The 12943-nt window shown below is 30.8% G+C and overlaps 1 protein-coding gene across 3 annotated transcripts in view; it reads right to left on the minus strand.

Annotated features, from left to right (window-relative positions):
- LOC100571463 overlaps window positions 1-12284 on the minus strand; it is a 17075-nt gene extending 4791 nt beyond the window's left edge. The window contains exons 1-13 of one of the 3 annotated variants that reach the window (XM_003247218.4): window positions 11944-12284; window positions 11585-11739; window positions 11369-11507; window positions 8251-8522; window positions 7810-8083; window positions 7519-7693; window positions 4961-5061; window positions 4564-4845; window positions 2788-3146; window positions 1622-1796; window positions 1346-1516; window positions 512-818; window positions 113-414 (exon numbers count right to left, since the gene is read on the minus strand). In XM_003247218.4, the coding sequence (XP_003247266.1) occupies window positions 113-414; window positions 512-818; window positions 1346-1516; window positions 1622-1796; window positions 2788-3146; window positions 4564-4845; window positions 4961-5061; window positions 7519-7693; window positions 7810-8083; window positions 8251-8522; window positions 11369-11461 (2511 nt within the window). In that variant the 5' untranslated portion in view covers window positions 11462-11507; window positions 11585-11739; window positions 11944-12284. Of the gene's footprint in view, window positions 1-112; window positions 415-511; window positions 819-1345; window positions 1517-1621; window positions 1797-2787; window positions 3147-4563; window positions 4846-4960; window positions 5062-7518; window positions 7694-7809; window positions 8084-8250; window positions 8523-11368; window positions 11519-11566; window positions 11740-11943 lie in introns of all 3 variants that reach the window. The other 2 variants (XM_008188854.3, XM_008188853.3) reach the window with 2 other exon arrangements.
- Between the last annotated feature and the right edge of the window lie 659 nt (window positions 12285-12943).

Genomic DNA, 12943 nt, shown 5'->3' on the forward strand with positions numbered 1-12943 from the left:
TTATACTGAATACACTGATGATATTATATTCAGTTGTATAAAGTTTTATACTAATTATACTTGTGTTTATAAAGATAATAATAAAAATATAATAATATTTATTAATACGCACCAAATTTCCAAACCGATCTTCCAACTTTTTTTTCACCGCTTCCGTCACATCAACTTCCGACCCTCGCAGTTCTCCTAGAATATCTGCATCTTCCTGACCTGCGGCCGCAGCTTCCTTATCCTCTCGGTTCATTTCTTCTCGAAGCCGGGACAAGAGTGTCTGCCGCTGCTCACGCACTTCTTTCATTTTTCCGACTACCATATTAAGCCGATCCAAACGTTTTATTGATTCTCGTTGCAACATCCGTAATCGACTATCACTACCATCGTCCGATTCTGAGTCTTCGTTTTGGTCCGATGACTCTACGGAGTGCAGGTAAAAAAAATCATATCCATGGTTTATTATATTATACTATAATATATTACATGACTTGATTTTCCCTGGAGTGTTAATACTCACCAGCCACATCGTAAGACGATTCAACAGAACCAGAGGCGGCGACTTCAGACGCGATCACAGATATTGCAGGACGAGCTGGCGGTAAGCGGGCAGCGAGTTCAGTTGGTGGCAATGCTAGCAGCTCCAGATCCCGGCGACGACGATCTCGAACAGCTCGACTTAGAGTCACCCAGCTGTCCCGTGCCCGGCCTACATGAGCTTCCCTGTATCGGGAAGCCTCGCGGCGTAATTCACGCATCCGACCAGCAGAGTAATCATATGGACGACCTACAGTGCGTCGATATTCGGAGTCACCGAGTTCTTCAGTCTTAGGTTATATTTATCACCGTACAAATTGTCAGCAGACACAAATGCCAAATAAACGTAATAAATTAGTTAAATCCCAATAATATTATATAGTAAAATAAATTTGAACTCATAAAAATGGACCAATTTGTCACAATCAATATGGTATACGAGTTTATATAGAGTAACAGAAACAATACCAGCTAAACATAATAACACAAATATTATGTTTCAAAGTGAGGTGTCATATTTTGTTACTGAATTTTATCAAAATACATTAAACTTATTAGACGGTAATTACTACTTTATTTTTTTTTTTCATAAAAAGGTGTAGATAAGTTTATTTGTACTGAATACAAAAAATAAAAATAATATAGTCATGATATAAGCAACTGATCGAGAAGAAACATATAAATAAATAATATTTTAGTTTTAAATGTAGGTATTATAATAAGAATTAATTATACCTTGTGACTTTTATTGTTTTTTAATACAATAACCCAGTGGGAAGGCAAAAATAATAATTATTAATAAATAAATATATAATACCTTTAGTAATCTGTCTATTTCGTCAAGCATACCATCTACAGCCTGAACTGCAGCTGATAGCCTAACCATGTCAATATCCAACTGGTCTTCTTCATCTGCAATAGATGATGTTCCGTTTTCTTGTCGCTGTTGCAACATGGCTTGGTAAGCAGCACAACAATTAACTAATTGCTTTTTTCCACAACAATCATAAATGATACAAAACAATATGTTTATAACAATTAACAACTGAAATAATCAATAAGAATAAAAAACAACATAAAAATGAGTGCTTACTTGTGGGAGTACTGCAACATCATTATTTTCTTTACCACCATCACTGGATTCGGAATCTAAGCCTTTATACATTTCTAAGCATTCCAGATGTAACGTGTCAGAAAATTCATTCAATCGGTCATCTGCTTCCTGGCACAATAATTGCATATCTGCTTCAAGGTTGCGTTTCTCTGTTCTGTTAAAATCAGAATATGATTAAGATATGATTATGTATTTTAACTATTGGTACTTAGTATTATTACATGCTAATTTAAACTAAACATACCTCACTATTTTACATTAAGCTTTTAAACTGTACCATTCTTACTAAAAATAAAATAACCTTATTAGGTTATAAGGCTCAGTAAATTATAAAATATTTAGTTTAGTTTTTTGTTTTTCTATAAAGGTCAACTGTTAAATATAAAATGTTAATATAAGTTTTTAAGAATAAAGCATATTTGTTTATCAATTTAAGTTATCAATACATATTCAAGTGGATACAAAAAAATGATTAAAATTATGATTAATATTATTGCATTTTCAAGCACAAATAACTGTTTTAACACAAAAATTTCATTTTTAAAGACTCAATATATATAATACCTAATTATATATTATCAATATATAGCAATAATTGAAGATCTAAATTTAATTAAACACTTTAAAGGTAAAACATATTTTACATTTAAATGTTTTATATAAAATGAATAGAAAAAATGTGCTTCTTGCTTAGATAATATTATGCCATTTGTATTAATAAAAAAATCATATTACTCCTAGAAAAATTGTTTATTATCAATCCAGAAATTAAATAAACTAATGATCAATAATTTAATTTTTTTTTGTATTACTCAATAGCTTTAAAACAATAATAGTTTATTTACTTATAGAAATGGATTGGTCTTTGGACTAAGTGTGTGAATAATGTGTTTAGTATTTTACTAAAAATTACAAATTGTCTTAATTTAAAATTATTGAATATTTTCATGTATGTTTTTTGAACAATTTAATTTGATTACTATAAGATGCTTTTATACCACATATCTTCAACTACATGTAGATATTTTATTTTATATTTTAATATGTAGTACCGTCCATCTAATATGTCTAAAGGTAGATTGATTCAAGTATTTATGAGAAATTATATCAGAAACAGAGTATTGTTAACTCAATATGATACCAACCTGTACATTGCTGCTCGGTGACGGGTAACTGTAGGCACTAGATCCTTGAATAAGGAAGTAGTAGTAACACTAGATGATTCATTATTATTGGTGACCAAAACAACAGCTAATAGCTCTGGATCATCAACACCAAATGCTATAGGCTTCACCAGAGATGCACCCTTGACCCTATCCAATTGACGACGATGAGTACCGGTTTTTGATAAGGTATTTCCCAAACAATCACTATCGTCATCATCGGACAGAACAGGCACCACAGGTTCATGATAGATTAGCTCATTTTCTGACTTGGCTGCTCGCCACTTAGCCGCAGCCACATCCATTGCAAACGACAAAGTATCTCTGCGCATCTCCAATTCCTTTACAAATTATTATTATTATTGTTATTATAGTAAGCGTATGACAGTATAAACAGAAATTAAGTATGAAACGGATTAGAACTACTCAAAATACCAAAGAAGAATATACATCTGATAAAAATGTGTAATGAGAAAACAATTTGTAAAATTTGATTTCTACAGAATAACCTGAAACTATTGAGGTAAAATCTGGCTTGCGTCAAGGAAACGCGCTGTCTTCTACATTATAATCTAGCTCTTGAAAAAATAGTAAGAGATATAAATGAGCAACAGACAATGGACATAAGTGGAGAATTGGTGATATGTGCATACGCCAAAAATATTGTAGTGTGGGAGAGACTAGGGAGGAAGTAAACAACCGAGAAACTACTTTAAGAGGACGCCACACCTGCAGGTGTTGCCTCCATCGTGTATAATAAATATAAATTAAAAATGCTCATAACTCACTTAAAAAACTAAATTATTGTAAAAAAACTTCCAACAAAACACAGAAAATGTTCTTACCATCAAGTTTCATAATTGGTCGATTCACTCCAATTTATAAGCTAACGGCATAAAACGTGAATTTTCGAGCGTACATTTGGTATGATACACGTTTAAGACAATGACAACACATGCGGGTGTGGCGTCCTCTTAAGCAAGCATGTCAATGAGACTACTAGCGACTAATAGTAAGGTGCACAAGCTAGACATAGTCATTATTCATTAAGAGGACGCTACACGAGCATTTGTTGTCTTCGTTTTACAAACGTATATGACAAATTTTACATTCACATCAACACATTTTACTCTTTAATTTAATAAAGTTTTCCTCTACTTTGAAATTTATTTGAACAAGCTATATCAAAAATATTAATCCAATCTTGCATTGAATATACGGACATTTTTGTTGGCATTTTCAACAATCCTAGGTATAAAGTCAACTTCCATAAAAGAAAGGCCACTTTTCAAAAAATTATTATAATTATTTTTAAATTTTGAGATTTATAAATTCTTTTCTACCAGCTTAAATGTATACAAATTAATAAATGTAGGTTAAGAGAGCATGCGTTAAGAGGGCAACCCACATTCGTTGACTATGACTTACAAACACAAAACATAGCAAATTTTACGTTTTGAATAATCTATTTAACTCTGTTGTAATTAATATTGGAGCGAATTGACCTATTGTCAAATTTAGAAGTGAGAATATTATATAGTGAACCTCATAGGGTTTTTTTATTTTTATATTTTCATCTAAAAGCAAGTTGTAAGTATTTTAAAATTTTAAATTGTTTGTGCATTTTAAAATACTCATAACTCGCTTTAAAATTTGGATTATTCAGAACGTACAATTTGCCATGTTACTTGTTTAACAGCGCATGCGGGTTTAGTGTCGTCTTAACATTTTAGTAATTTCTTCCTTCAATAGTCTTACTTTGGCAGCAGCAGATCGACCAGCACCTGGGCGTCCATGCTCTGATTCTAAGTAATAGTAGTAGTCATCGTCTGCCGAATCTTCATCTTTCGACATTGAAGACGCCGTCTTACCACCGTTTTCTGATATCAAACCAGCCCGACCCAACAGGTTCACTGCTCGCCGGTAATATGACACACGAGTCCCCATTTGCTGCAGCTGATCCTGGACGTGTTGGCCTTGGAATAAGGCAGTTACAGCACCATAATATCGACACTTGAATTCGGAGTATAGTCGCCACTTCTGTAACACATTAGATAATAGTTTGTCAACCGATAAGTAAATAAAAATACACTCTCAAGCTCTAGCTGTATTTGAGAATATGACTACTGAGTCTAATCCTACAGCCTTTACTCACCTCGATTCTGCTAGTGCTTACGCAATATGGCTCACGTTCCACTCTTTGAACTGCATCCACCGCTCCAGCAAAATACTCACATATCATGGCTGATACTTTAGCTACATTGATAATAAAAATACCAAAAAACTTTAGCTACATTGATAGTAATAATACCAAGAAATCAATACCAATAATAATAACAATAATAATAATATTTTATACTCCATTATAATTATGAACCAGTTACCTACATTACAGCTTGTAAATTGGCCAACTTTTGTAGTAAGCATTACTTCATGCAATACTTAATTGTTACAAAAATGAATTTGAAAAAACCATTTTAACAATGTTACATATCGAGAAAAAATAAAAATATTAAATGGTTTAAGAATTATATTTTTTAAATTTTTTTTAAAATTTTAAATCCTTCAAAATCAATTGATATGAAAGATAAAAAATGATTATGTTATTGACCTAATATTTACTTTGAAAAATTATTTTATTTACTTGTGAAATTATTAGGTACCTCTATTATTAATATTAGAGGATGATAGCCACAGGTTACATACACAAATATATATTTAAATTACACATATGCTGCCTAACCAATATAGTATCGTATTTAATATACAGGAAGTAACAGGAAGACCTGACAAATAAAATAACTTTTGTTCTAATCAATATTTTTATTTTTTTTTTTTATACAAATTTATCGACTCTTGCACTACATCTATAGTATAACATTTCATATTTTTTTTTAACACTGAAAATAAAAATTTTAAAACTGATATAAATTTTATTTTTAATGATTCAAAATAGCCAAACTGGGAAATCTGGTTATGAGAAAATTGTTGATTGTAAAAAAATGTATTAAGTCTTGTAGTTTATTTTTTTAAATCTCGTTATTGTTTTAAATTAAATTTATCCAGTCGTTAAAACCTTTTGAATTCAAAAAGTAATACTTTTTCTTAAGAGGATGTCACACCCGCATTTGTGTTCTCTGTCTTACAAATGTACAACATAGCAAAAACTGTTTTGCATGGAACAACTTTTCTCGCACCATATTTGTTGTAGAATTAACAAATTTTTACAACACGTAAAGAAGAACTTTATCTATGCAACAGTGTGCTTTTTTATTTTATATCACTATCCAATCATTTTTTATAAGCAAATGAAAAAACAAAAAAAAAAACAAAATGTTTAGAAGTAAATAACTTTTATTGTATTTATGTTATCTAAAATATGGGCATGCTGTAGCATTGATAATTTTCCACCCAAATGTTCAGAAATTGTGAAGCCACTACTACAAACACGGAAAGATAAAATTTGTCCCGCGCTCATTTGTACATTTGTAAAACGGAGAAAACACATGCGGGTGTGACTTCCTCTTAAATATTTTAGGATTGTTTAAATAGATACTTGTTAAAATATACATTTTTTTTTTAAAGTTATTACATTTCAAATTAAAAGTCTTAGTTCAAAAATGTTGACTTTTTAAAAATCATAAAAGCGTGAAAATTTAATGCAAAGCAGTTGAAAAATATTAAAAATACATAGGCCCAATTTTTTTTTTAAGAATTTATAGTTTGAATTTTGACACAATTTAATAATTATTTTTTAGTTGTAATGTATAAAATGTTCAACTTTTATAGCTAAGGATTGAAAATTTAATACAAAGTTCCACGTAAATAGGTTATATATAAATTACTTTATTCACAATAATATCATTAAATATACTTAGTAATAACTAATATCATAGGCTGACTAACTGTTTTCGCTCAGAATTGTTTTTCTTATACAATGATTTTATATCATTGAATTCAAATTTAACACCATCCATTACAATGACCCACTTGTAGCCTAATGTACAAAAGAGCAACATCTACTTACCCACTTTTTATTTTCACAATTAAAATTTAAAATAAAAAAAGTTAGATTTTATATGTATCGTAAAACGTGTTTTTAAAACAAAAATTTATAAAATATTGATTAGAAGAAAGGTTATTTAATTTGTCAGGACTTCAGGTTACATTCTGTATACAGTTTCTTGAAAATTCTTTTGCTGGCAGACTTCAATCGTATTTATTAAAAGACAGAATTTCTTTGTATATTATTTATTTATTGATGTAAAACATCTAATGTGGCAGGAAGAATAAGCGATTGTCATATGGAGATGCTCGTATAACCACACGCGCAAAACATGTAAGGCACGTTTCATAGGGACGCATATCATACGAGACGTATCTTATACACACGTTTTTAATTTACATCAATATTCATATGCACCATACTGGCAAGGATACGCCATAAATTTAACCAATGTAACTGAAGACGTGCATGTACAAAACATTATAAATTATATGCGCCCATGTGAAACGGCCCTAATGCGTCTTTAAAATAAAGAATTTTTCTTTAAAAAATTTGAATATTTTGTTTTTGATTATGCCATGTTTATTTCCATTAATAAACCATCCTTTCAAATTTCATGCATATTTTCTATACAAAATAATTTTGATGTTTCTCATCTGTCATGGGTCCCACAATAGCTCATTTTTATTTTTTATTTATGTTAATACCTATTATAAGAGATTTTCGGCCATCCATCATACTCTTCTCTAGAATGCACTCTTGCGCTTGTGCTAGTGTCACATTGTATGCAAATTCAAGGACTGCGCGGCTTGTAACTTGTGGCTGCTGTCGATGGTTCCACTTAGTTTGTTCATTATTGGATCCATTGCCACCAAGCAATTGCTGTGAACAAAACAGGTGCAATACAATTAATATATTATTAGCACACAACACATACTCAAAAATTATTCAAATCTTTTGGGTATGCCAGAATATGTGATTATTGCATAGGAAAATACCTGAAATGCCCATGCAGCACATTGCAAGTGTGTGCACGCTATCTTAAGGGCATTGTTTGATGGAATTTCCGCATCAACTGTAGTTGGCATACTGGAAGATACTAATGGTGGTGACCTGTCCTGCGCTGCAGCAAGCCGGCTATGAGCTGCGCCCACATTGTACAGCACGCACCTCATCTCATACCCGATGTTGCCACAATCAACTACCACTTTGGAGTCCACATCATTTTTCACTTGATGCTGCAGGTTTATTTTGCCACCAAGAGCTCGTTTCCTATATATTAAATAAATGGCATTAATTAATAAATATTAAGATGAAGTTATATATCATAAACAAATTAAGTACTTAAATTCAAGACTACAGTAGTAATTGTCTATATATGACTAGGTATTAACTATAAAATACATTGAATTTACTTGTAATAACTTATGAATACTCACCATTTAAACATCAACGGTTTTGGTTCTCTAGCCGTTCCAACCTCAACACCATCAGAAGATTCTTTTAGCCCAATACCTTGTTGCTGCATCAGTTTAGGAAACTTATCCGTTAATCGAACAAGGTGTGCATAGTAACGTTTTAATGCTGTGCAATCTTCTACGGTGCAAACAGATGACATCACAACGTTCATAGCAGATTGTCTGAGTCCAAGTAATGTGTCCATGTCAGCAGAATATAAACTGGGATCTCGGTCATATGATTTTTGTATTTGCTGCATAAAATATTAACTATAAATTATACAATATTCATACACACAATAGCTAAAGTGGTAAATTTTACATTCATAAAAATAAATTTTAAATTGTAAGTTCTAAAATTAGCGTGAATTGATATGTTATAAAATCATTTATAGGTAAGATTATTATCTAGGGCATATCAAGTTATAACCTTTTTGAAGCTATACATTTTTAAATTATCATAACTTACCTACTTAAACTAAATGGATGTCCCTATTAGAGCTGCAGCAAGATTCATCAGCACTCCTGGCAATTTAACATATTACCACCATTGTACATGTTTACCCCCCCCCCCCTCCTTCAACCACTCACAAAGGATGTATAAATTAATTATATATTATATAGTAATAATAAAACATAATTCATCTTCAAGTGAGATAATCGTCTTGTATACAACAATTCACTTCAACAATTTACAATTTTTTAAACTAAATTACAAATTACATTCAAATCCATAAATAAATAAATATTGAAAAAACATTTGAAACAAATTTTGTATTTTTAAAGTAAACATTTTTTACTATAATTTAATTCTACTTTGATGATTGATATTTTTCTTATTAGCAGATATAATAGAATAAAATAAGAAACGCATAAAATATTTGTCAGAAAATAAAATTTCCCTAACTGATTGAATTTATGTTTAAATATTTACTCGACTTAAAGATTACAATATAATATCACTGTCTAGCCAGTTGTCCATTTATTTACTCCACTTATAAGTATCTTACCTTCGATTATTGAACTATAGTAAAAAAATAATAAGTTATTTATTTATTTATTTATTACTAATAATCATAGTAGTGTATACAACTATTTTGCATATATTCTAAATAAAATGTAATATATTATTATTAATAACATAGATATATTTTGTTATGTCTCTTTTTCCCCTTTTTCATTAACCTAGCCCAGTTTCGCCAAACTCTAGCTACAGCTCTGGTTTCTATTCAAGCATTTTATGATATTTAAATTAAATATACCTACCTAGATCAATTTAAAAAAAAAAATAATAACATAACTTGGTCAAAAGTTTTAGGAAATTTTCTTGCTTAAAATATAATTATTTATTAATTAATTAAAAAAATAGTATTATAACGACCACTGGATATCATAATTTAATTTTAGGTACTCTATTTTAAGTATATTAACTTGTGATACCATTGCTTTGTATAAATATCAAACACCAAAATGTTTTTGAAAATACTAGCCATGGGAACAATCGAGAAGTGAGTAATCAAGAGGTTATAACAATAGAGAGATTCACTTGAAAAAACCTCTCAGTCAATTTAGTATTTCATTACACTCAGTACAACTCACATTATTCCATGCTCGCTAGACAATTAGCTCTTAAATTAATTAGTATTACCTATTAGACATTTTAGAAAAGAAATAAAATGACGTGTAACAAGGTACAACTTGTTTTAGTATATGTGTAGTTGCCCTTCTCCGTACTATTTACGGTTAATGTTTGCTGTATTGCTGTTTCATTTTGAGAGATTAAATACCAAAAAAACCAAATGGAAAAAATTATAAATTCATGTAGGTAGGTACTTAATAAATGATTATAAGCAGGGCTCGGAAGTTGTAGCACTAAAAATATTACTTTTTAGCTCTTAAATATGCACTTAATAACTCCAAAATATGCGCTATAAAAAGCACAAAATATCAAAAAATATGCATTTAAATTGAAAAAATTAAATTTATTTTAAAAAGTTAAATGTAATTATACAATTTTATAAAATTGTTGGGCTCATAGACATCAGGGACTGTCTGGACTAGTTGAATTATAAACCGTTAACAAAATATATATTAAGCTACTTAAATATGTTTGTAAAAGTGTACTTATAAGATCTATTTATTTCCTATTTCCTAACCAAATTAATCATTATTTTCAACATAATGTGATAATTTCCTATATTTTGTATAATATGTAGGTATATATTATGTATATTAAGAAAATATGCCTAAAAATAGCACTATAAATCCTACATTAGCAAAATAGCAATAAAAACAGTAAATATGCAAAAAATAGCAAAATAAAATTTCGTGTATGACATCAGAGAAGTGTGATACATATTTGTATCTTATTTTGGATGTTCAAGGACGAACCAAGAAAAATATGCATTTGCTACACCTTCGGAGCCCTGATTACGAGTTACTCAACTGCAAATATTTCAAAAGTATGAAACAGAAGTGTGAAAAACTTATCAAATAGGATAGGTAGATACTGGATAGGTTATTAATATTATTTTATTACAATAAATTAATAACCTAGTAAATAGAAATTAGTAATTACTAATTTTCATTAAATTGTGATGTTATATTTAGACACCAGTCGGTTGTAATTTTGTGAGAATCACTCGATTACATCAGTTTATTTGATCCTGAGAGAATCACTCTGATTATTTCAGCTGATTTAGATATTGAAAGAATCACTCAAGAATAATCAGACTTTCAAAAAAATCAATTAAATCTATCAGTTGAGTATTTCAAGTACTTTCTCTCAATTGTTCCCATCACTAGAAAATATAGAAAATAAAAATCTAAATTTTGACATATGGGTTCCATATTGAAGTTTTAAAAATTGTTAAACTAGAATAGTTGTAAAATATAATAATAAAACAATGTATCAAAACGTTAAACTCGAAGATTAGACAAAAAATATTTCTTTCAGCTGTAATATGCTAATGGAATGCTCGAATGTTGATACATTTCGTTATCATAAAATACAGTGTACTTAACTCAGAATAATCATTCTGTATTTTAACATGAGACATTTTTCTTAATTTTAATATTACGTATATAATTTAATATTTACATGATTTAAGGCTGATGAAAAATCAGGTGTTTGGTTGTTTACACACCGTTTGGCTGGCAAGCCAATCATATACAATCGTGGAACACCTTCCATTTCGGTTCAGTTAAGTGTTAATTGATGAAAATTTCTGTTTGGTTAACTGTAAGTATTCTTCATGTAAAAACCATACATTATCAAACTGTCTATGCGTGTTCTTACCAATGTAACTGTGATTACCTATATGCTCAGTAGAAGAAGTAGTAGTAGTAATGATTAAGGTAGTAGCACCTATGTCGACAGTGAAAATTCATCGAAACCAATAGAAGCAGCAGAAGATTCCCGCTACACAAATCGACAGCTGTAACTCCAAAAACCTCTTGATTTCCGACGTCCTAGAACAGTATTTTAAAAATGATACACTAGTAGCAATTATTATTACAAATTGTCCGCAAGAAGACAAAACACTTGTTACTACAAGTCAACTCCGTCGCCCTCCTTCAACAACATCAATGTCTATCACATACAACATCGTCATATTTACATGTAATTGTAATCAAGCATAGGTACTCACGGGAACTCGCCTACTTAGTACTTACCAATATACAGAACTGCAGTACACTACGGCCGCGCCCGTCTCTCTTCTGGATTACCGATAGTCCCGGATACCACGATGGAAAGCGACTGATCAACAATAATGGCGTACGAAACAACGACAATGATCGCGAAATCACGGAATCGGTTATCGATAACGGTGTGCAGGAAACGCGAAGCAAGTGTCAGTACTCGACCAATTGAACGACGTCGCGAACTCGCGAATCGCGATAATTATTGTGTATTGGTAAAATGTAAATAGACAACAAGAAAATCATTTGCGATGTCGACGACGGCGGCGGATTAACACCACCACGGTTGCAACTCGTTCACTTGCCACCGTTACCACATCGATTAGCCGATTACTTTATCACTGTGATAACGCACTGTCCTGAAAATACAACATATTATTATTATTATTGCTCATGCGCACGGTTGAATACTCGGATTTGGAATAATTATCTATTCTGTGATTATAATACTTGGTCACTGCGATAACAGTTTTTTATCGGACATGATACATATTTTGATTTAATTTATCATGAACCGTTGTATAATATCCAACAAACACCTGAAACTACCTCCACCCATTGAACTCCGTATGGTAACATTTAGAGCGACAAAGGTGACCCCATACTAGGGCACTATAGATTCTATGTAGAGCCTTACCCATACCTACTAAAATCACCGATGACAGTTGTCATAGGTAAATAATATATATTTTAGCGCCACTGCAGCCAAACAGGGTTCATGCCTCCATCACGACTCACGAGTCACGATATTGTCACATCAAGTCGCGCACGTAAAAGTGTGAAACAGAAACATGAGTGGGTACAATACCACAGAATAACTGTGACAATACTACAGAGTATGATGTGTGCAGATTGGCATATAATAATAATTAGGGCTGGGATTTGTATGTAAATACATATTTGTAGTAAAACATGATAAATTAATTATTGCAAATGATAAATTCGTTTCACACGATTTGCAATAAAATAAGAC

This window comes from Acyrthosiphon pisum, chromosome X, assembly GCF_005508785.2.
Source record: "Acyrthosiphon pisum isolate AL4f chromosome X, pea_aphid_22Mar2018_4r6ur, whole genome shotgun sequence".
Classification (NCBI taxonomy): domain Eukaryota; kingdom Metazoa; phylum Arthropoda; class Insecta; order Hemiptera; family Aphididae; genus Acyrthosiphon; species Acyrthosiphon pisum.